Source organism: Aphis gossypii, chromosome 2 (genome assembly GCF_020184175.1).
Source record: "Aphis gossypii isolate Hap1 chromosome 2, ASM2018417v2, whole genome shotgun sequence".
In the NCBI taxonomy this organism is placed as follows: domain Eukaryota; kingdom Metazoa; phylum Arthropoda; class Insecta; order Hemiptera; family Aphididae; genus Aphis; species Aphis gossypii.
The window spans coordinates 57,554,032-57,578,821 of NC_065531.1; the positions used below are offsets into that span (position 1 = coordinate 57,554,032).

Sequence of the window (24,790 nt, forward strand, 5' to 3'; positions counted from 1 at the left end):
ATTTTAAATGGAGCGAATAATGTTCCTATTGATGACAAAATTTTCAAAACTATAAACATTTGCAAATTATTTTGTAGTTTGAAATTCATAAAATGTTTATTATTTAAACCTTAAATTTGTGAATAATATATAAAAAAACATCAAGAATGATTCCACAAATATTTTTGATATTGATTTGATGAGAGCTTATATTTTAAATGTTGATGTAATTGTAAATTGTAAGTGTAAAATAATTATTTTTTATCAAACACTTTTATTTATATTTTTTCATAATTCATAAAATTAAAGAATTTTTAGTACACTTTTAATGTAAATTACTGTTTTCTATATTGTATGAAATTTAAAAAATATTTAACTAGGTAATCATAAAGTATAAATCTAAAAAAATTATGCTTTGGTTAAAAAATTTTAAAACTGAATACGAGATTCCACATTGTTGTTTTTATTGTAATTTTAAAACTTTTAAAAATTCATTGTCATGATTTTTTTTTTCAAGAATTCAAAGTAAAAGTTTATCAAGATCACCGAAATCTACAAATTAGTTTATAGTTTAGAGTCTAAAAGTTTCAACAGGTAAGGCTAAGACTTTAAAATTAAATACTAAGCTCCTGGTAAGTAGCTCTTAATAAAACCCAAAAATCTAATAACGATAATTGCGTTTATATTTTGTTTGTAGAATAAATTTTAATAAAAAATTTTGTAGAAATTCAAAAATATTTATAAGGAATTTATATTGTACTAGTATAGTTGTCACTCTCGTTTTTTCCACCCCCGTGGATAGTTGTTTAAAAATTGTGGGAGTGTTTAAAATTCTGTCTAGTCATCTTATAGTTACTTCGATCATAAAATGCTATTAAGTGTACATACCTTAAAATAATAATTATTAAGATTATTTGATACAAATATCATATTTCTGTAAAAATTTGAAAATGTCAAAATATTGGACATGTTTTCCTACAGAAGTGGTAATAAAACCTTTAGGTATAATAGTAATGTATTTAATAATGTGTGACAAAAAACGGGACTTGCTTTTATACTATAGATTATTTTATTTTATTAAATTATGCAATAACATTTTCAAAATATTTAGATTATTAATTTTAAGCTATTACCTATTTATATAATATAATCGTTATTTTATCACTGAAAGTGAAATAAATTACTATTTTTAATAGAAATATAATTATAAATTTAGTAATATAGGCTGACATACCGTATCTGCTCAGAATCGTTTTATGTGTGCAATAATTTATCGTTCAATTCAAATTTGACAAATCAATTATACGAACATCTGAACATCAAAAAGTGTATACTTACTTTTAATATACAATGTGGATCAACAATATTTTTCATAATTTCATATAGTGTTAACATATAACTAAAACCATTAAAGCATTTTAGATTCTGAACGGAGTGAAGAATGTATTGATTTTACAATGATGTATGTTTTTTTTTTGTTTTTTTTTTTGTGTCTGTGTACAGCATAACTAGTCGAAATAATGCTCCAATTTCAAATTATGGGGGTGGTTTCCGATGTAAAAGTGAATATCCTTGGTGCATTATACAGGTAAAAAGTTAACATTTTCCAACAGTTTTCAAAAAAATCGAGAAAAACAAAAAAAAAATGACGGAAAAACGGCAATTTTTACGCAAAACCAGATTTCGACCAAATCGATTTTTTTTTATTGTTGTAATTCAAAAACTAATCACTGAAAATACTTGAAATTTTCACCAAATGTTAATGTCAGTGGTATCTGTATATAGTTAAATTTTCAAAAAATTTTGACTTTTTTTGAGTTATTTATAGACCACTGAAATTTTCGATTTTTTTGAGAAATTTTTTTTTAAGTGACCAAAAAGTTTTTACAATACAAGGTTCCTTATGAATTGTTTTTATTGTAGTTAAAAAAAATTAAAAATCGTTAGTCACAATTTTTTTTTATAAGCGTTTATAGTTCAAATTTTTACGAAATCTGTCGAAAACGCGAAAATTTGCAAGTAATTTTGAAGTTGAAAAATCATAAAATTTTTTTCTTTTATAACTAAATTTTGAAAATTTAGTACAAGGTTCTCCATACATTTTTCTTCAAATATCTGTAAAAAAAACTCTACCGGATTCAGACAAAAAATTTTATGAGTGTTTGAAATTTAAATTTTTACAAAACCGCGTTAAATAACGGTTTAGCCTCAAACGATTTTTGATGTTTGTTATAATTCAAAAAGTATAAGTCGTAGATACTTGAAAATTTTACCAGTTATTTAGATTGGAATTTTATTTACTTGATTTAATTTTCAAAATATTTTGAGTTTTTTTGAGCTATTTATAGACAACTGAAATTTTCAATTTTTCTGAAAAATTTTTTTTGAAGGGTCGATAAAATTTTTTTGGCCCTATCAAAATACTTGAAAATTGTATACATAGTTCCTCATATGTTATTCTTATAGTGATTAAAAAATTATAAGAATACATAGGCACAATTTTTTTTTATTAGCATTTGAAGTTCAAATTTTGACGAAAATTCGTCTAAATTATGAATATTTGCAAATTATTTTGTAGGTATAATTCATAAAAATGTTTGTATAGGTAGCTAAGAGTAGAACATTTAATACAAGATTTTTCATAAGTTTAGCTTACAATAATTATAAAAGAACTTAAATTTTGGTATATTCAGGCCATAAACATAAACCACCTTTTTCACCAACCACTGGAAATTATATCCTATAGGCTGACAAATCATCTTCGTTCAGAATCGTTTTTCGTATACAATGATACCTATTCAAATTCAAATTTAACCTACCCTAGTCCGAGGTCAACCCCACCCCCTAATGTACAGCAGAACGGTACCCACTTGCCGCTTTTTTTTTTTTTTAATACTGTTATACCGTCTAACTGGTAACTAAAGAAGATAACACTAATTATATTTGTGAACCTAAATTGCCTATACAAACCGCCATGTATTTGTAATTATTGTACATTATTGTAATTGTTATGGTAAGAGTAATAATTTATTAAACAAATGAAAATATAATAACTTTTTGAGAATTATGGCACCTTTAATTAAAAAACATAGATTATAAAATAAATATTAAGATACAGTATAAAATATTCGTAATATAGAGCCATTAAGATACATCAACGATTTTCAGTCAGCTAATCATATATGTATAAAATAAAAAATATTTATTAGTTTAATGTGAAGCACATTCCTATAAACAATGATGTATGCAAAAAAAATTGTAGTATACGGTACATTTTTTTAATATTTTTTTTATATTTTCAAAAAATGTTTTATATTTTTTTATATTTTCAAAATATATTTTTTATTTTTTCAAATATATTTTCAAAATATTTTTATGATTTTTTAATTTTTTTTTATTTTCAAAATATATTTTATATATTTTTTTTATTTTCAAAATATAATTTAAAAATAAAATAATTTTCAAAATATATTTTATATTTTTTTATATTTTCAAAATATATTTTATAATTTTTTTATATTTTCAAAATATATTTTATATTTTTTTTATGTTCAAAATATATTTTATATTTTTTTATTTTATTTAATAATATATAAATATTTTTTATAAATTGTTAATGATTTATCATTAAATTTAATGCATAAAATTAACTGATTTACATAATGATGAGTTATATAGTCAACACTTATTATGAAAGAAAATAAAAATGTACTGTTTTTATATTTACAAATAATATAATTATTATGTAATATGTATTTTTAAACAAATTTTCTTAAATTAGTTATAATTCTAAGTAAAATCAGTGGCTTGTCAATAGATTAATTCTATGACGATTGAAAAAAATCTGTTTAATTTTTATTTAATTTGAACTGAATTTGAATAAATAAGTAAGCACATAATACTTTGTTTGATAAAATAAGTAGTTGTCTTAAAGTAATCCGACATATTCCATACACCTCAAAACGATAGTGTTCGTGCAATCTTCGTAAAATAAAAAACTTGATCTTGAAAAAAATAATTATTACAAATTAATCAAAAATTTAATACGAATTACATGTAATAAATAAAATACATGTTATACCTGACGTTTTATTCTGGGGTTTCTTTCGATTACGTACAATTGATATAAGACTAAACTTATTCGATTAATCTAAAACCAAAAAATTATTTAAAATAAGCTGAACATACAAATCGAACACAATATAGAATCTTAAAATTTCTAATTTAATGTAAGATCACTTTTTTACTATAATTGTTTAAATCTTATCAAAAATGTTGAAAACGAAAACTCATAGTGTTATTAATTAAAATGAGGTTTATAACATAATTATAATATTAGAGTTAATATCAATGGTTAGTAGTGGCGAATTCTCCAGGCATGCTTAGAAATAAAAATGCTATTATATTATTTATTCTAACATTTAATGATAGAGCATGCGATAGATGTGTGCGCAAGCTATACGACCCTTGTTATCGCTGTAGAAAAAAATCTCCTAGACCCTCTCTACTAGCATCCGCGTATTAATCACCAGAGGCATGCTCATTCTGTTGGGCTTCGTCAACATAATTTATAAAATTTACGTGTACTAGTAAATGACAATTTTTTTTATTTTAGTTAAAAGAGTTAGTCAAGTCTCAATTACAATTATTAAAGTATTATTTAACAAAATGCTATTGTATACAATATATATAATTAATTAAAGTCTTATTTATAAATTAATACAAATTTGTGTATTGTTTATTAGTTATAAATTAAATAGAACTATAATATATTATGATAAACGAACATTCCCATATACATCAAAGTCAGTATTCGCCACTGATAGTCTTCACATTAGTTGTAATTTATTCTTTTTTATTTGTTTTTGTTTAATTAATATTTTTTGTTATTTTTGAAAATGTGATTAGTATTGTGTATATTTTAATCAGCCAGATTCAACTTGTACTATACATTTATTATTATTTACATTTAATTCAATATTTGTATATAAATACTAAAAAAAATGGTTAATTTACAAAAATTTTATTATAATAATATTTTATTTAAAAACCTTTTGTTCCGTGAAATGACCGATTCCATATAATACAATAAGATTGGCTATTTTTACTAATAATTCTATAGAAGCAAGTACAATATGATAAATGTCGTTTTTAGAATCTTCAGGGAATAATAAACTGTTGTATAACAATAAAATGATTTCACCAATTGTTCCTGCAATAAATCCAACAATGACCGGCATACCATAAATCGATCTATTGACATGATTTAAGCATTCTATAATTTCCAAATACATATCTTTTAATGTACTTAAGCATGATTTTCTTTCCAAAATGTTATCATTTATCATGTACTGCATCTGCAGTATGTATAATATTAGTAGTATGTATTCAAAAAATGCACAAGCATTTATAAACTTCCATTGAACCTAAAAAAACATAATATTTTAAATGACATCACGACTTCATCTTTAATTTAAGTTATTTATAAACATTGGTTTTAATACATATTTGATAAAAAAAAAGATCAACAAACAATCTATTTCAAATCAACAATCAGTTTATTTAATATTTGTAAAATTATTATAGATCATAATATTTATGTATTAATGATTAACAATTACCATATGTAATATTTTTATAGATTTGGCAGAAGAAGCTGGTATTCGAAATAATAACGGAGTTATAATATTTGCTATAATATTTACAATAATTCCAACAATCAAATACCAATTTATTTTTGTTTTGATCGAACCAACCAAATTCAACCGAATCATTTTTTTATGAATTTTTTCAAGCGTATACAATATTATAGATAATTGATTATCGAAAAATACACGCCATAAAATCGATATGAATGGTGCAATAACTGCCAATTCATAACAGCCCATAATTATTAACGATGTAAATTCGAACACATCCTGTCTATATATTGATAGCTATAAAATAAAATTGCATTAATTAATTGTACTGTTAATTGTTATATATACTATATACATTATACTATTAAATAAGTATTACCTATATTTATATACGAAATATAAACATTTCATAATCAATGATTAATTTATATTTATAATATAGTTATATGTATGTATGGGCATATGGCAGTGATTCTCAACGTGGGTGCTATCGTCCCCATTGAGGACATTTTTTATTTTAAAGTGGGCGTTTTTTTGAGGGGAGCACTCATCTATCATCTACGTTTTTATTATTTATATTATAAGTAGGTATCTAAATATAAAATTAACTAAATTGTAGCATTAAAATGTTAAATTATATTTTTTCTTTATTAAAATAGCTTGTTAAAAAATAAAATGTTAATCTTTTGAAAAAATTGATTGTGTGGGGAGGGCGATATGAGATTTTTAAAAAATTAAAGGTACGTTGAGTAAAAAAAGGTTGGGAAACGCTGATTTATGGTATACTTTAATGTCATTGTTAAAATTATTATTATTGAGTTGAGCTTATGATCTACAAGTAACTAGTACCTACCTATTTTTTATATATATATATGTACATTGCAGACACTCTAAGACTCTATAAGGTATTGTGCTACATTAATTGTTTAAAAATAAATTTTGGTAATAATATTATTTAAAATTTAGGTATAAAAAATTAGGAGTTTGTAACAATTACTCAGAAATGTATGGATAAAATATGTCATTGTATAAGTGCTATTAAATATTGAAATTATATTTAAACCAGAGTCATCAGAACGAATGTTGAAAGAAACCAATATACTAACTTATTGAATTTGAAATCATAAATTCTTTTTCAACATATTAAAATATTTATATTAGTATATAAACTATTAAATTAAAGTTCAGCATAGTCATTACCCATTGGTTGTAGTTATAGGTTATGTATAAACCTTCACAAATTAATAGAAATCGTATTAAATAAAATATCCCGTTCGTCTTCAAGTTCCTTTTGCTGTAATTTATACAACCAATACCGCATACCAAAAAACCACAATTAAAATTATTTAATACTGATCGCCCACTCATAATTATTAATATTTATTTATATTTTCAAATTAAATAAAGAAAAAACTGGTGAATTAGGATGTAAGGTTTGTGACCATTACTGATGTTAAATGAATTCAAACTACTATTTTAAATGATTTAATGAAAAGATTTGTTTATTATTTTTACAAAGAAATGAAAATGACTATTTCAAAAAGTCATTGAAGTGAAAATCAAATATTGTTAAGTTAAATGTATTCACAATGTTCAATATAGCTGTTAGAGTTGTAATTATTTATAATTTATATAAAAAAATGAATTATTAACGAATGAAATTACATAAAAACGCATTAAATTGACAATGAATAAATTATTTTCAAAACAAATAATGATATTGATTTATAAATAAATATAAATATTTAATAATTGACTCTTGTTATTCCCTTTATACCTATACTTATTTCTTAGTAAGTTATGTATATTTTTGAATTTGCTGATCATATTTATCATAATTTGTATTAAATAAATAATTATACGTATAACAGGTTAATAACATAAAGTGGTGTTCTATATTCAATACTCAACATATAATATATTTAGAAAATGTAAATATATAGTTAAGGACCTCATATAAGCAACCATGTATGAAGTTGTGCAGTAGGTTTAAGTGTAATAATTAAGACCTAAAATTGTTCTAAGGGTTTTTTTTTTAAAATTAATTTCTAATATGAATCACATATTAATGTAATGTTTGGGCTGTATCATTTTTAATTAATCATGGATAGAGTATGATATTATATATTAACAGTTCTGAAAAAAAAATATAAAAAGTCAATTGAAGTTATTATTTAATTAATAAAATAAACCTAACACTTTAATTTTCATTTTATATTTTCAAAATATATATATTTTTTTTATATTTTCAAAATATTTTTATGATTTTTTTATATTTTTAAAATATTTTTTTTAAATATATTTTCAAAAATTTAATTTCAAAATAAAACAATTTTCAAAAAATATTTTATATTTTTTTTTTCAAAATATTTTTATGATTTTTTTATAATTATTTTCAAAATTTCCTTATGATTTTTTTATGATTTTTTTATATTTTCGAAATATTTTTTTTAAATATATTTTCAAAATAAAATAAATTTTCAAAATATATTTTATGTTTTCAAAATATTTTTAAATATATTTTCAAAATTTTTTTTATGATTTATAATTTTTTTAAATATATTTTCAAAATTTCTTTATGATTTTTTAATTTTTTTAAATATATTTTAAAATTTCTTTATGATTTTTTTATGATTTTTTTATATTTTCGAAATATTTTTTTTAAATATATTTTCAAAATAAAATAAATTTTCAAAATATATTTTATATTTTTTTATATTTTCAATATATTTTCAAAATTTTTTTATGAATTTTAATAACTAAATATTCGTGATAATATATATTGCGGGATAATATACATTGCGGGATAACTAAATATTCGTGATAATATATATTGCGGGATAACTAAATATTCGTGATAATATATATTGCGGGATAATATACATTGCGGGATAACTAAATATTCGTGATAATATATATTGCGGGATAACTAAATATATGTGATAATATATATTGCGGGATAATATACATCGCGGGATAACTAAATATTCGTGATAATATACATTGCGGGATAACTAAATATTCGTGATAATATATATTGCGGGATAACTAAATATTCGTGATAATATACATTGCGGGATAACTAAATATTCGTGATAATATATATTGCGGGATAACTAAATATATGTGATAATATATATTGCGGGATAATATACATCGCGGGATAACTAAATATTCGTGATAATATACATTGCGGGATAACTAAATATTCGTGATAATATATATTGCGGGATAACTAAATATTCGTGATAATATACATTGCGGGATAACTAAATATTCGTGATAATATATATTGCGGGATAACTAAATATTCGTGATAATATATATTGCGGGATAACTAAATATTCGTGATAATATATATTGCGGGATAACTAAATATTTGTGATAATATATATTGCGGGATAATATACATCGCGGGATAACTAAATATTCGTGATAATATATATTGCGGGATAACTAAATATATGTGATAATATATATTGCGGGATAATATACATCGCGGGATAACTAAATATTCGTGATAATATACATTGCGGGATAACTAAATATTCGTGATAATATATATTGCGGGATAACTAAATATTCGTGATAATATACATTGCGGGATAACTAAATATTCGTGATAATATATATTGCGGGATAATATACATTGCGGGATAACTAAATATTCGTGATAATATATATTGCGGGATAACTAAATATATGTGATAATATATATTGCGGGATAATATACATCGCGGGATAACTAAATATTCGTGATAATATACATTGCGGGATAACTAAATATTCGTGATAATATATATTGCGGGATAACTAAATATTCGTGTAATATCTATTGCGGGATAACTAAATATTCGTGATAATATATATTGCGGATATACTAAATATTCGTGATAATATATATTGCGGGATAATATACATTGCGGGATAACTAAATATTCGTGATTAATATTGCGGGAAAACTAAATATATGTGATAATATTATTGCGGGATAATATACATCGCGGGATAACTAAATATTCGTGATAATATACATTGCGGGATAACTAAATATTCGTGATAATATATATTGCGGGATAACTAAATATTCGTGATAATATACATTGCGGGATAACTAAATATTCGTGATAATATATATTGCGGGATAACTAAATATTCGTGATAATATTATTGCGGGATAACTAATATTCGTGATAATATATATTGCGGGATAACTAAATATTTGTGATAATATATATTGCGGGATAATATACATCGCGGGATAACTAAATATTCGTGATAATATATATTGCGGGATAACTAAATATTTGTGATAATATATATTGCAGGATAATATACATCGCGGGATAACTAAATATTCGTGATAATATACATTGCGGGATAACTAAATATTCGTGATAATATATAATTTCAAAATATATTTTATATTTTTTATTTTTTTAAATATATTTTCAAAATTTCTTTATGATTTTTTATTTTTTTAAATATATTTTCAAAATATATTTTCAAAATAAAATAATTATTTTAAAAAATTTTCTAAATTTATTTAATTTTTTTATATTTTCAAAATATTTATATTTTATTTTTTTTATTTTTTTAAATATATTTTCAAAATTTCTTTATGATTTTTTTTATTTTTTTAAATAAATTTTCAAAATATATTAATTTTTTATATTTTCAAAATATTTTTTTATTATTTTTTTATATTTTCAAAATATTTTTTTATTTTTTTAAATATATTTTCAAAATTTCTTTATGATTTTTTTTATTTTTTTAAATAAATTTTCAAAATATATTAATTTTTTATATTTTCAAAATATTTTTTTATTATTTTTTTATATTTTCAAAATATTTTTTTATTTTTTTAAATATATTTTCAAAATTTTTTGGTGATTTTTTTATTTTGAAATATATTTTCAAAATTTTTTGGTGATTTTTTTATTTTTGAAATATTTTTTCAAAATTTTTTGGTGATTTTTTTATTTTTGAAATATATTTTCAAAATATAATTTCAAAATAAAATAATTATTTTAAAAAATTTTCTAAATTTATTTAATTTTTTATTTTTCAAAATATATTAATTTTTTATATTTTCGAAATATTTTTTTTAAATATATTTCAAACTATTTTTTTATTTTAAATATATTTTCAAAATTTTTTGGTGATTTTTTTATTTTTTTAATATATTTTACAAATTTTTTTGTGATTTTTTTTTTTTGAAATATATTTTACAAATTTTTTTGTGATTTTTTTATTTTTGAAATATATTTTCAAAATATAATTTCAAAATAAATAATTATTTTAAAAAATTTTCTAAATTTATTTAATTTTTTATTTTTCAAAATATATTAATTTTTTATATTTTCGAAATATTTTTTTTAAATTATTTTCAAACTATTTTTTTATTTTAAATATATTTTCAAAATTTTTTGGTGATTTTTTTATTTTTTAAATATATTTTACAAATTTTTTTGTGATTTTTTTATTTTTGAAATATATTTTCAAAATATATTTTCAAAATAAATATATTTTATTTTTTTTATTTTTTTAAATATATTTTCAAAATTTTTTGTGATTTTTTTATTTTTTTAAATATATTTTACAATTTTTTGGTGATTTTTTTTTTTTTTGAAATATTTTTCAAAATATAATTTCAAAACAAAATATATTTTATTTTTTTTTTTTTTTTAAATATTTTTCAAAATTTTTTGGTGATTTTTTTAATTTTGAAATATATATTCAAAATTTTTTTAAAATTTTTTGGTGATTTTTTTTTTTTGAAATATATTTTCAAAATATAATTTCAAAATAAAATAATTTTCAAAGTTTATTTAATTTTATTTTTTCAAAATATTTTTTTTTACTTTTTTTTTATTTTCAAAATAAAATAAATTTTTTAGTTTTTTATTTTTTTAAATATATTTTCAAAATATAATTTCAAAATAAAATAAATTTTCAAAATATATTTTTTTTTTCAAAATATTTTTTTATTTTTTATATTTTCAAAATATTTTTTTATTTTTTTAATATATTTTCAAAATTTTTTGGTGATTTTTTTATTTTTGAAATATATTTTCAAAATATAATTTCAAAACAAAATATATTTTATTAAGCTATTGCATAGCTTTTATCGCAGGCGTGGTGACTGAAAATATATTTTTCGTAACGAAAAAGCGTGACCGTTACCCGTTAATTGTTACCATGGTTACCGAAAATAAAATAATAATAATAATAATCGTTATCATTTATTTATTATTTTAGTTTAATATTATTCACTGTTATCTACCACAAAACAAATGCATTTTGTCAAATCTTGAGATATGCGGTGTTGCAGTTTCAGCGACGATATACAGTAAATAATAAAAATAATATAATAATATAATAATATTATATTATATTATTATTATTTTTTTTATTAATTTTATTAACTTCTTATTTCGTGTTAATATGTAATACTGCAATAGCTTTATCGCGGCAGTCCCCGAGTGCCACTTGACTTTTTTTTTTTATTTTTTTAAATATATTTTCAAAATTTTTTGGTGATTTTTTTAATTTTGAAATATATTTTCAAAATTTTTTGGTGATTTTTTTATTTTTGAAATGTTTTTTCAAAATTTTTTGGTGATTTTTTTATTTTTGAAATATATTTTCAAAATATAATTTCAAAACAAAATATATTTTATTTTTTTAAATTTATTTTCAAAATTTTTTGGTGATTTTTTTAATTTTGAAATATATTTTCAAAATTTTTTTAAAATTTTTTGGTGATTTTTTTATTTTTGAAATATATTTTCAAAATATAATTTCAAAATAATAAATTTTCAAAATATATTTTATTTTTTAAAATAATTTTTTTATTTTTTATATTTTCAAAATATTTTTTTATTTTTTTAAATATATTTTCAAAATTTTTTTAGTGATTTTTTTAATTTTGAAATATATTTTCAACATTTTTTGGTGATTTTTTTATTTTTGAAATATATTTTCAAAATATAATTTCAAAATAAAATAAATTTTCAAAATATAATTTCAAAATAAAATATATTTTATTTTTTTAAATATATTTTCAAAATTTTTTGGTGCTTTTGTATTTTTGAAATATATTTTCAAAATATAATTTCAAAATAAAATATATTTTATTTTTTAAAATATTTTTTTTTTACTTTTTTATATTTTCAAAATAAAATAAATTTTCAAAATATATTTTTTTTTTCAAAAAATTTTTTTATTTTTTTATATTTTCAAAATATTTTTTTATTTTTTTAAATATATTTTCAAAATTTTTTGGTGATTTTTTTAATTTTGAAATATATTTTCAAAATTTTTTGGTGATTTTTTTATTTTTGAAATATTTTTTCAAAATTTTTTGGTGATTTTTTTATTTTTGAAATATATTTTCAAAATATAATTTCAAAATAAAATAAATTTTCAAATTTCAAAATATTTTATTTTTTTATATTTTCAAAATGATTTTTTTATGATTTTTTTATATTTTCGAAATATTTTTTTTAAATATATTTTCAAAATAAAATAAATTTTCAAAAATAATTAAAAAATAAAAAATTTTTTTATTTTTGAAATATATTTTCAAAATATAATTTCAAAATAAAATAAATTTTCAAAATATATTTTTTTTTTCAAAATATTTTTTTATTTTTTTATATTTTCAAAATATTTTTTTATTTTTTTAAATATATTTTCAAAATTTTTTTAGTGATTTTTTTAATTTTGAAATATATTTTCAAAATTTTTTGGTGATTTTTTTATTTTTGAAATATATTTTCAAAATATAATTTCAAAATAAAATAAATTTTCAAAGTTTATTTAATTTTATTTTTCAAAATATTTTTTTTTACTTTTTTTTATTTTCAAAATAAAATAAATTTTTTAGTTTTTTATTTTTGAAATATATTTTCAAAATATAATTTCAAAATAAAATAAATTTTCAAAATATTTTTTTTTTCAAAATATTTTTTTTATTTTTTATATTTTCAAAATATTTTTTTATTTTTTTAAATATATTTTCAAAATTTTTTGGTGATTTTTTTATTTTTGAAATATATTTTCAAAATATAATTTCAAAACAAAATATATTTTATTAAGCTATTGCATAGCTTTTATCGCAGGCGTGGTGACTGAAAATATATTTTTCGTAACGAAAAAGCGTGACCGTTACCCGTTAATTGTTACCATGGTTACCGAAAATAAAATAATAATAATAATAATCGTTATCATTTATTTATTATTTTAGTTTAATATTATTCACTGTTATCTACCAACAAAACAAATGCATTTTGTCAAATCTTGAGATATGCGGTGTTGCAGTTTCAGCGACGATATACAGTATAATAATAAAAATAATATAATAATATAATATATTATATTATATTATTATTATTATTTTTTTTATTAAATTTTATTAACTTCTTATTTCGTGTTAATATGTAATACTGCAATAGCTTTATCGCGGCAGTCCCCGAGTGCCACTTGACTTTTTTTTTTTATTTTTTTAAATATATTTTCAAAATTTTTTTTGTGATTTTTTTAATTTTGAAATATATTTTCAAAATTTTTTGGTGATTTTTTTATTTTTGAAATATTTTTTCAAAATTTTTTGGTGATTTTTTTATTTTTGAAATATATTTTCAAAATATAATTTCAAAACAAAATATATTTTATTTTTTTAAATTTATTTTCAAAATTTTTTGGTGATTTTTTTAATTTTGAAATATATTTTCAAAATTTTTTTAAAATTTTTTGGTGATTTTTTTATTTTTGAAATATATTTTCAAAATATAATTTCAAAATAAAATAATTTTCAAAATATATTTTTTTTTTCAAAATATTTTTTTATTTTTTTATATTTTCAAAATATTTTTTTATTTTTTTAATATATTTTCAGTGATTTTTTTAATTTTGAAATATATTTTCAACATTTTTTGGTGATTTTTTTATTTTTGAAATATATTTTCAAAATATAATTTCAAAATAAAATAAATTTTCAAAATATAATTTCAAAATAAAATAAATTTTCAAAATATATTTTTTTTTTTCAAAAAATTTTTTTATTTTTTTATATTTTCAAAATATTTTTTTATTTTTTTAAATATATTTTCAAAATTTTTTGGTGATTTTTTTAATTTTGAAATATATTTTCAAAATTTTTTGGTGATTTTTTTATTTTTGAAATATTTTTTCAAAATTTTTTGGTGATTTTTTTATTTTTGAAATATATTTTCAAAATATAATTTCAAAATAAAATAAATTTTCAAAATATATTTATTTTTTATATTTTCAAAATGATTTTTTTATGATTTTTTTATATTTTCGAAATATTTTTTTTAAATATATTTTCAAAATAAAATAAATTTTCAAAAATAATTAAAAAATAAAAAATATTTTATTTTTGAAATATATTTTCAAAATTTTTTGGTGATTTTTTTATTTTTGAAATACATTTTCAAAATTTTTTGGTGATTTTTTATATTTTCAAAACATTTTTTTATTTTTTTGAATATATTTTCAAAATTTTTTGGTGATTTTTTTATTTTTGAAATATATTTTCAAAATATAATTTCAAAACAAAATATATTTTATTTTTTTTATTTTTTTAAATATATTTTCAAAATTTTTTGGTGATTTTTTTAATTTTGAAATATATTTTCAAAATTTTTTGGTGATTTTTTTATTTTTGAAATATTTTTTCAAAATTTTTTGGTGATTTTTTTATTTTTGAAATATATTTTCAAAATATAATTTCAAAACAAAATATATTTTATTTTTTTTATTTTTTTAAATTTATTTTCAAAATTTTTTGGTGATTTTTTTAATTTTGAAATATATTTTCAAAATTTTTTTAAAATTTTTTGGTGATTTTTTTATTTTTGAAATATATTTTCAAAATATAATTTCAAAATAAAATAAATTTTCAAAATATATTTTTTTTTTCAAAATATTTTTTTTATTTTTTTATATTTTCAAAATATTTTTTTATTGTTTTAAATATATTTTCAAAATTTTTTTAGTGATTTTTTTAATTTTGAAATATATTTTCAACATTTTTTGGTGATTTTTTTATTTTTGAAATTTTTTCAAAATTTTTTGGTGATTTTTTTATTTTTGAAATATATTTTCAAAATATAATTTCAAAACAAAATATATTTTATTTTTTTAAATATATTTTCAAAATTTTTTGGTGATTTTTTTAATTTTGAAATATATTTTCAAAATTTTTTTAAAATTTTTTGGTGATTTTTTTTTTGAAATATATTTTCAAAATATAATTTCAAAATAAAATAAATTTTCAAAATATAAATTCAAAATAAAATATATTTTATTTTTTTTATTTTTTTAAATATATTTTCAAAATTTTTTGGTGATTTTTTCATTTTTTGAAATATATTTTCAAAATTTTTTGGTGATTTTTTTAATTTTGAATATATTTTCAAAATTTTTTGGTGATTTTTTTATTTTTGAAATATTTTTTCAAAATTTTTTGGTGATTTTTTTATTTTTGAAATATTTTTTCAAAATTTTTTGGTGATTTTTTATATTTTCAAAATATTTTTTTATTTTTTTAAATATATTTTCAAAATAAAATAAATTTTCAAAGTATATTTTATTTTATTTTTTAAAAAAATTTTTTTTTTTACTTTTTTATATTTTCAATATAATTTCAAAATAAAATATTTTTATATTTTTTTATTTTTTTAAATATATTTTTAAGTATATTTTCAAAATTTTTTGGTGATTTTTTTATTTTTTTAAATATAATTTAAAAATAAAATAAATTTTCAAAGTTTATTTAATTTTATTTTTTCAAAATATTTTTTTTACTTTTTTTTATTTTCAAAATAAAATAAATTTTTAGTTTTTTATTTTTTTAAATATATTTTCAAAATATAATTTCAAAATAAAATAAATTTTCAAAATATATTTTTTTTTTTCAAAAAATTTTTTTATTTTTTTATATTTTCAAAATATTTTTTTATTTTTTTAATATATTTTCAAAATTTTTTGGTGATTTTTTTAATTTTGAAATATATTTTCAAAATTTTTTGGTGATTTTTTTATTTTTGAATATTTTTTCAAAATATTTTGGTGATGTTTTTATTTTTGAAATATATTTTCAAAATATAATTTCAAAACAAATATATTTTATTTTTTTTATTTTTTTAAATTTATTTTCAAAATTTTTTGGTGATTTTTTTAATTTTGAAATATATTTTCAAAATTTTTTTAAAATTTTTTGGTGATTTTTTTATTTTTGAAATATTTTTCAAAATATAATTTCAAAATAAAATAAATTTTCAAAATATAAATTCAAAATAAAATATATTTTATTTTTTTTATTTTTTTAAATATATTTTCAAAATTTTTTGGTGATTTTTTCATTTTTTGAAATATATTTTCAAAATTTTTTGGTGATTTTTTTAATTTTGAAATATATTTTCAAAATTTTTTGGTGATTTTTTTATTTTTGAAATATTTTTTCAAAATTTTTTGGTGATTTTTTTATTTTTGAAATATATTTTCAAAATATAATTTCAAAATAAAATAAATTTTCAAAGTATATTTTATTTTATTTTTTAAAAAAATTTTTTTTTTACTTTTTTTTATTTTCAAAATAAAATAAATTTTCAAAATATATTTTCAAAATATTTTTTTATTTTTTTTTTTTTTTAATATATTTTTAAGTATATTTTCAAAATTTCTTTATGATTTTTTATTTTTTTAAATATAATTTAAAAATAAAATAATTTTCAAAGTTTATTTAATTTTATTTTTTCAAAATATTTTTTTTACTTTTTTTTATTTTCAAAATAAAATAAATTTTTAGTTTTTTATTTTTTTAAATATATTTTCAAAATATAATTTCAAAATAAAATAAATTTTCAAAATATTTTTTTTTTTCAAAAAATTTTTTTATTTTTTTATATTTTCAAAATATTTTTTTATTTTTTTAAATATATTTTCAAAATTTTTTTGTGATTTTTTTATTTTTGAAATATATTTTCAAAATTTTTTGGTGATTTTTTTATTTTTGAAATATTTTTTCAAAATTTTTTGGTGATTTTTTTATTTTTGAAATATATTTTCAAAATATAATTTCAAAACAAAATATATTTTATTTTTTTTATTTTTTTAAATTTATTTTCAAAATTTTTTGGTGATTTTTTTAATTTTGAAATATATTTTCAAAATTTTTTTAAAATTTTTTGGTGATTTTTTTATTTTTGAAATATATTTTCAAAATATAATTCAAAATAAAATAAATTTTCAAAATATAAATTCAAAATAAAATATATTTTATTTTTTTTATTTTTTTAAATATATTTTCAAAATTTTTTGGTGATTTTTTCATTTTTTTAATATATTTTCAAAATTTTTTGGTGATTTTTTTAATTTTGAAATATATTTTCAAAATATAATTTCAAAATAAAATAAATTTTCAAAGTATATTTTATTTTATTTTTTAAAAATTTTTTTTTTTACTTTTTTATATTTTCAAAATATAATTTCAAAACAAAATATATTTTATTTTTTTTATTTTTTTAAATATATTTTCAAAATTTTTTGGTGATTTTTTTAATTTTGAAATATATTTTCAAAATTTTTTTAAAATTTTTTGGTGATTTTTTTATTTTTGAAATATATTTTCAAAATATAATTTCAAAATAAAATAAATTTTCAAAATATAAATTCAAAATAAAATATATTTTATTTTTTTTATTTTTTTAAATATATTTTCAAAATTTTTTGGTGATTTTTTCATTTTTTTAAATATATTTTCAAAATTTTTTGGTGATTTTTTTAATTTTGAAATATATTTTCAAAATTTTTTGGTGATTTTTTTATTTTTGAAATATTTTTTCAAAATTTTTTGGTGATTTTTTTATTTTTGAAATATATTTTCAAAATATAATTTCAAAATAAAATAAATTTTCAAAGTATATTTTATTTTATTTTTTAAAAAAATTTTTTTTTTTACTTTTTTATATTTTCAAAATATAATTTCAAAATAAAATATATTTTATATTTTTTTATTTTTTTAAATATATTTTTAAGTATATTTTCAAAATTTCTTTATGATTTTTTATTTTTTTAAATATAATTTAAAAATAAAATAAAATTTCAAAATATATTTAAAAAAATGAAAAAATCATAAATAAATTTTGAAAATTATTTTGAAAATATAAAAAAAAAATCATAAAAAGATTTTGAAAATAATTATAAAATAAAAAATATATTTTGAAAATAAAAATAAAAAAATTTATCAATAAAAAAAAAAATCATTAATATATTTTGAAAAATATAAAAAAAAAATCATATAAATATTTTGAAAATATAAAATATAAATCATGAAAATATTTAATTATCTCGCAATATATATTATCACGAATATTAAGTTATCCCGCAATGTATATTATCATGAATATTTAGTTATCCCGCAATATATATTATCACGAATATTTAGTTATCCCGCAATGTATATTATCACGAATATTTAGTTATGCCGCAATATATATTATCACGAATATTTAGTTATCCCGCAATGTATATTATCACGAATATTTAGTTATCCCGCAATATATATTATCACGAATATTTAGTTATCCCGCAATGTATATTATCCCGCAATATATATTATCACGAATATTTAGTTATCCCGCAATATATATTATCACGAATATTAAGTTATCCCGCTATGTATATTATCCCGCAATATATATTATCACGAATATTAAGTTATCCCGCAATATATATTATCACGAATATTTAGTTATCCCGCAATATATATTATTATGAATATTAAGTTATCCCGCAATGTATATTATCACGAATATTTTGTTATCCCGCAATATATATTATCACGAATATTTAGTTATCCCGCAATATATATTATCACGAATATTTATAAATAAACCAAAATTCCATGATTGTTATCGTAGTTTTTTCACTGAATACCCTATGCCAGTGGCCAGTAAAACACTGTTATTGAGTCCGTCCGTATATTATGACATTATGTTAGTATGTTAAACTGTTAAATATTATGTTCAAATTGTTCAATAGTGTTTATACTGTTTATTTTATAGTATTTTATTTTTTAGTCAGTCAAATATTTCTCGATTCGTAAATTATAATTATGTCAAATAATTTTGAAAATCAATTAACATGCATGTGTGGTAAAGTTAGAGGAGTTGTAAATCCCACTAATTGGAAACGTCATGTTACCTCGTGTAAAATACTAAAAAGTAAAAGTAAAAATTCAGATATATTATCATTTATTAAGAGACCAGCGGCTACAGTTGATACTTTAAATCCAAAAAAACTGTGACCAGGTAAGTAATAATTTAAACTGTTTATTTGTTAAATAGGTTGTGCATAAATATAAATTAGTAGTAGATAAATAGTAATAAATTTAAATTTAAATTTTAAATTGTATTTAATCTGTGGTATAACTATAAAGGTATCTACTACTTACTAGTGCACTACCTATACTACTGTAGTCACCTGAATTAAATCAATTATTTTATATAATGTATTATTATGACTCTTAATATTAACTGTTTATTATATTCAATACAAAATACAAAATATGTATGCAATGGTCAAGACCTACACCAGATGCTGTTACTGAAGTACATGGTATGTATTTTAAGCCTGTACTTTTATAATAATTATTAATTTTATTATTCTTATACATGGTAAAATAGGACATAAATTATTCATTATGCATTAAAAAATATTATGTAAATCTTTTTTCTAATAACATTATCTGTATTTTATTTACAGATACTCCATCTAAGTACGAAGAATTCTTAGTAAACAAAGACATTGGTACTAGTATAGATAATTCTGTAGAAATAGCAGATACTGATGAAATAGGTAGGTAATAAATTATATCAAGATATAATTTTACAAGTAAAATTAAATCATGATCTAAATCAGTCTAAATACAAGTTACTTTAAAATAATTCATTTAAAATTAAAATACAAAATATAAGTTATGCACTTTGTACCTATCATACAAATATGAATATAAACACAGTTAATTTAAAATAACTATAATTTATAATATTATAATTTTAAATAAAAATTAACTAATTATTCTCAGCTCTGATATGGAAAACCTAAAATATAGTGATAAAAATAATAATTAAGATAAAATTTTTAGAATTATATAGCATTAAATTTAGTTTTTAATTGTAAGTTGGGTTATTCACAAAAATCTGTGTAATTCTTTAGTAACTTTGTTATTACTTCTAGATGATATTTTTGATAATTTGATTTTCAGCTTGTACACATGATGTAGATGACAATATTAGTCTTGGTAAATCATTTCCAAATGACCCATCAAGAATTCCTGATCATGTTTCATATACTTTATTACATCACTTTGTAGAAATGGGACCATGTCAACCGTATCCCCATGATTTGGAGAGTAATATGTTTCCAAAATCTATTGATTCAAATGGATTTTATCGATCATTTCATGAATCATATTATTATAAATCAATTCCTAACAACATACCTGTCAAAAGATCTTGGTTATCATATTCACCATTAACGAACAAAATTTATTGTACTACATGCAAATTATTTGGTTTGGCCAAAATTAAAATAATAAAACTTGTATCAGATGGTTCAAATGATTGGAAAAATCTGAAACGAACTATTGAATCGCATGAATGCTCATCAAATCATTTACAATCTGAAATTAGTCGTGGCCTATACACTAAAAATATTCGTTTAGATACAAATCTATTACATACTGCAAATAAAGAAGTCGAGTCAAATCGTGAAATTTTAAGAGTGGTTATTGAAGCTCTTATATTCATAGCTCAACAAAATATTGCGATCCGGGGACACAATGAAAAAATAACTTCTTTGAACACAGGAAATTTTTTAGAATTATTAAAGCTTTTAAGTAATTATCATCCAGTTCTTAACACTCATTTAGATAAAATTAAAAACACATCAACAGCAAATAGACTAACATTTATGTCTAATAAAAGTCAGAATAAAATATTAAAAATTCTTGGTGATTTGGTTCTTTCTACTATTTTGAAAAATATAAAACAAGCTGGAATTTTCGCTGTTATTATTGATACTACGACTGATGTGTCCAATCTTGAGCAATTTTCATTTATTTTGCGATTTATTAATGAAAAAGGTGTTACAGAAGAACGATTGGTGGCGTTAGAAACAGTAGATGATAGTACTGGCCAAGGATTATTTAAATGTTTTAAAAAAATTACTGAAGAGTATGCTATTAATTGGCGTGAACATCTTTGTGCACAATCTTATGATGGTGCTGCTTGTATGCAGGGAGTTTATTCTGGTCTCAGGTCTTTAATACAAATTGAAAATCCTAAAGCTATATATATATGGTGTTTTGCTCATCAACTAAATTTAGTTGTTATTGATACATGCGACTGTTGTGAAGATACCAGGAATTTCTTTGGCGAAGTTCAGTCATTGGTAACATATTTGCGAGCCAGAAAAAGAACAAGCACATTTGTCAAGATTCAAAAAGAACTTTATCCCAAAGAACGAGTATTGCGTCTTCGAAACTTCTCAGATACAAGATGGACGTCGCACGATCGCGTGATTGATGTCATATATACTAAATTTAAGGCTTTATTACAAACTTTATACGAATTGAAAAATTCTACTGATAGAACAACTGCGTCAATGGCCAAAAGTCTATTAAATACAATAGAAACATTTGAATTTGTACTTTCAATGATATTATTAAAAAAAATATTCAATATTACGACTCCTCTCTCGAATTACTTACAAAGTAAATCCTTGGATTTTATTCAAGCATTAAAATTAGTCGACTTGTGTAAAGATAAACTTAAATCTCTACGGAGTGAGAAAGAATATATTTCAATATTTCAGGAAGCTAAATCTTATGCTAATATTTATAATTTACCAAATAATGACTTTAAACCAGTTAGAGCAATGAAAAGAAAAAAGATGGCTGATGAAAATGTACAGGATGAAGTTTCAGATTCTCCATTTGAAAGATATAGAATTAATACATTTTTTAAAGTTATTGATCAAATTATCCGATCAATAGAATCAAGATTTTCTGATGCTCGTGAAATATTAAAAGATTTGGCTCTATTGTCCCCAGAAAGATTAATGCAAGTATCAAAAGAAAAAGATTACCTTCCTGAAGACAGTTTTAAATATATCGCTGACTGGGTAAAGGGTATAGACGCAAAAAAGTTAAAAAATGAATACTTCCAATTTATTTTTTCAAATTTATTTTTAAATATATTTTCAAAATATAATTTAAAAATAAAATAATTTTCAAAATACTTTTATGATTTTTTAAATATTTTTTTATTATTTTCAAAATATATTTTATATTTTTTTTAATTTTTTTTTTTTATTTTCAATTTTATATTTTTTTATATTTTCAAAATATATTTTATATTTTTTATATTTTCAAAATAAAATAAATTTCGTATTTTAATATGAAAGATACATTGTTGTTATTTGGTTAGTACTTGTTCGTTCAAAAGTTTAAAAAAACTTCTTTTACTAGCTTAAAGTAATGTCAAGTTCGGTTTATAATAATTTTACTGCAAACTCTGATTTATTATAGAGTTCAAAAAAATAATTTGGGTGGAAATTGTCTGGATAAGTAAATATATATTTATATTTATATTATAGTTATATTTATATAACTATTATTAATACACATATTACATTTATTAAATTATTAATTATTAAAAGAGTATATACAATTTATTACTAAATTATTTATAAATTATATTTTGATTTACCATCATGGAATATCAAGGACAGGTTCGTATTATAAATATTAATAAGATTCAAATTAATCTAAATATAAAATTAAACGATATTATTTATTGTTAAATAATAATTTTAAAATACGAAGAAATTTCAAGTCATCACAAGTAAAATTTTTTGAATTATTTTTAAAAACTAAGAAAATGTGTCCGTGAAAAAATTGTTTTTATGTATTTAGACATTAAATGTTATTGAAATTTTAAGTAAGATAGCTCATAAAAATGCGACTAGGTATTTTAAATTTTACAATTAAAAAATAAACAACTTTTGAGGATTCTTGTATATAATGTTTAAGGGGTTAGTACTCAATGCTTGTTTGGTGCATATTAGTTATATAATTTAGGGTGACCAAATGTAAATAAAAAACTAGACACTTTTTTATGAGAAAAATAGAGATTGAAATAAACTCTAGTCTATACCTACATAGAGGAGAAATATTCAAAAATAAAATCATAGTTAAAAATAATTAAAGTTCTAATAGTATGAATGTTATTAATATTTATTATATCAAATTAAAATAATAATATATTACTCTTATCGGCGATCGAAATCGTCGTAATTTTGGGGAAAATAAATACCCACACTAAAAATAAACGTCTTAACATGACTGTATTTCATAGATAAAAATATTTTAAACGGTTTATTATTGACAAATTGTTGATTTGTAATTTTTTAATTTTTATAAAATAATCGCTAAAATCACTTTTTGATTAAATAGTGAAAAACAGGATTAAAACAGGACAGTCACCGAAAACAGGACTAAATACGTCATGTTTAATTTCGATTGAGAAAACAGGACAATCCTGTTTAAAACTGGACGTGTGGTCACTCTATAATTAATATTTAATTGAATATAATTTTGTTATTTATTTACAATTTAGAAAAAATATATTATACAAAGAAGCTAGAACTTGTCTTTTTTCCGCTCAGATACAGTAGATATTTTGACAAGCAATCTGGAAAAATATTAAAATCCAACAGAAAAAAAATTAATTATTGAACTAAGTAGAACATTTATTGAATTGTATATTTTTCATGTGGTTTACACTAACTAATAAAACTAACGAATTTAATTCATTTATTTATAGTTGATATTTCAGCATATTAGCTCAACTACAAATAATAAAATGATAATCTAAAATACATAAAAATATTTTTGAACGGTGATTGGTGATTGGAGATCAACTTAAAAAGTGGCGTCAGGTATTAAATTATAAAGTATACTAATTATAGAGCTAATACGTTTCGTTAATCGTTACTATTTGTTTTAATCGAAAAGGTTCCTGTATGCACAATAAATCAGCAGTTCTGTCAAAATATTACTTGTTATCAAATGGTTA

At 18.3% G+C, this 24,790-nt stretch overlaps 2 protein-coding genes across 2 annotated transcripts; one reads left to right on the forward strand and one right to left on the reverse strand.

Moving 5' to 3' along the window:
* Positions 1–3,787: 3,787 nt before the first annotated feature.
* Positions 3,788–5,890, reverse strand: LOC126550049 (uncharacterized). The gene is made up of 4 exons (XM_050200847.1): positions 5,595–5,890; positions 5,031–5,393; positions 4,061–4,129; positions 3,788–3,983 (listed from the first exon to the last, which is right to left on the reverse strand). Exons 1-4 carry the CDS (start codon positions 5,865–5,867, stop codon positions 3,828–3,830), a joined length of 861 nt encoding a protein of 286 aa, XP_050056804.1. The 5' UTR covers positions 5,868–5,890; the 3' UTR covers positions 3,788–3,827.
* Positions 5,891–20,221: 14,331 nt separating this feature from the next.
* LOC114125087 (zinc finger MYM-type protein 1-like) lies at positions 20,222–24,573 on the forward strand. The gene is made up of 6 exons (XM_050200217.1): positions 20,222–20,267; positions 20,415–20,507; positions 20,917–21,063; positions 21,262–22,326; positions 22,450–22,835; positions 24,559–24,573. The coding sequence occupies exons 1-6, from the start codon at positions 20,222–20,224 to the stop codon at positions 24,571–24,573; spliced, it is 1,752 nt and encodes a 583-aa protein (XP_050056174.1).
* Positions 24,574–24,790: the final 217 nt, after the last annotated feature.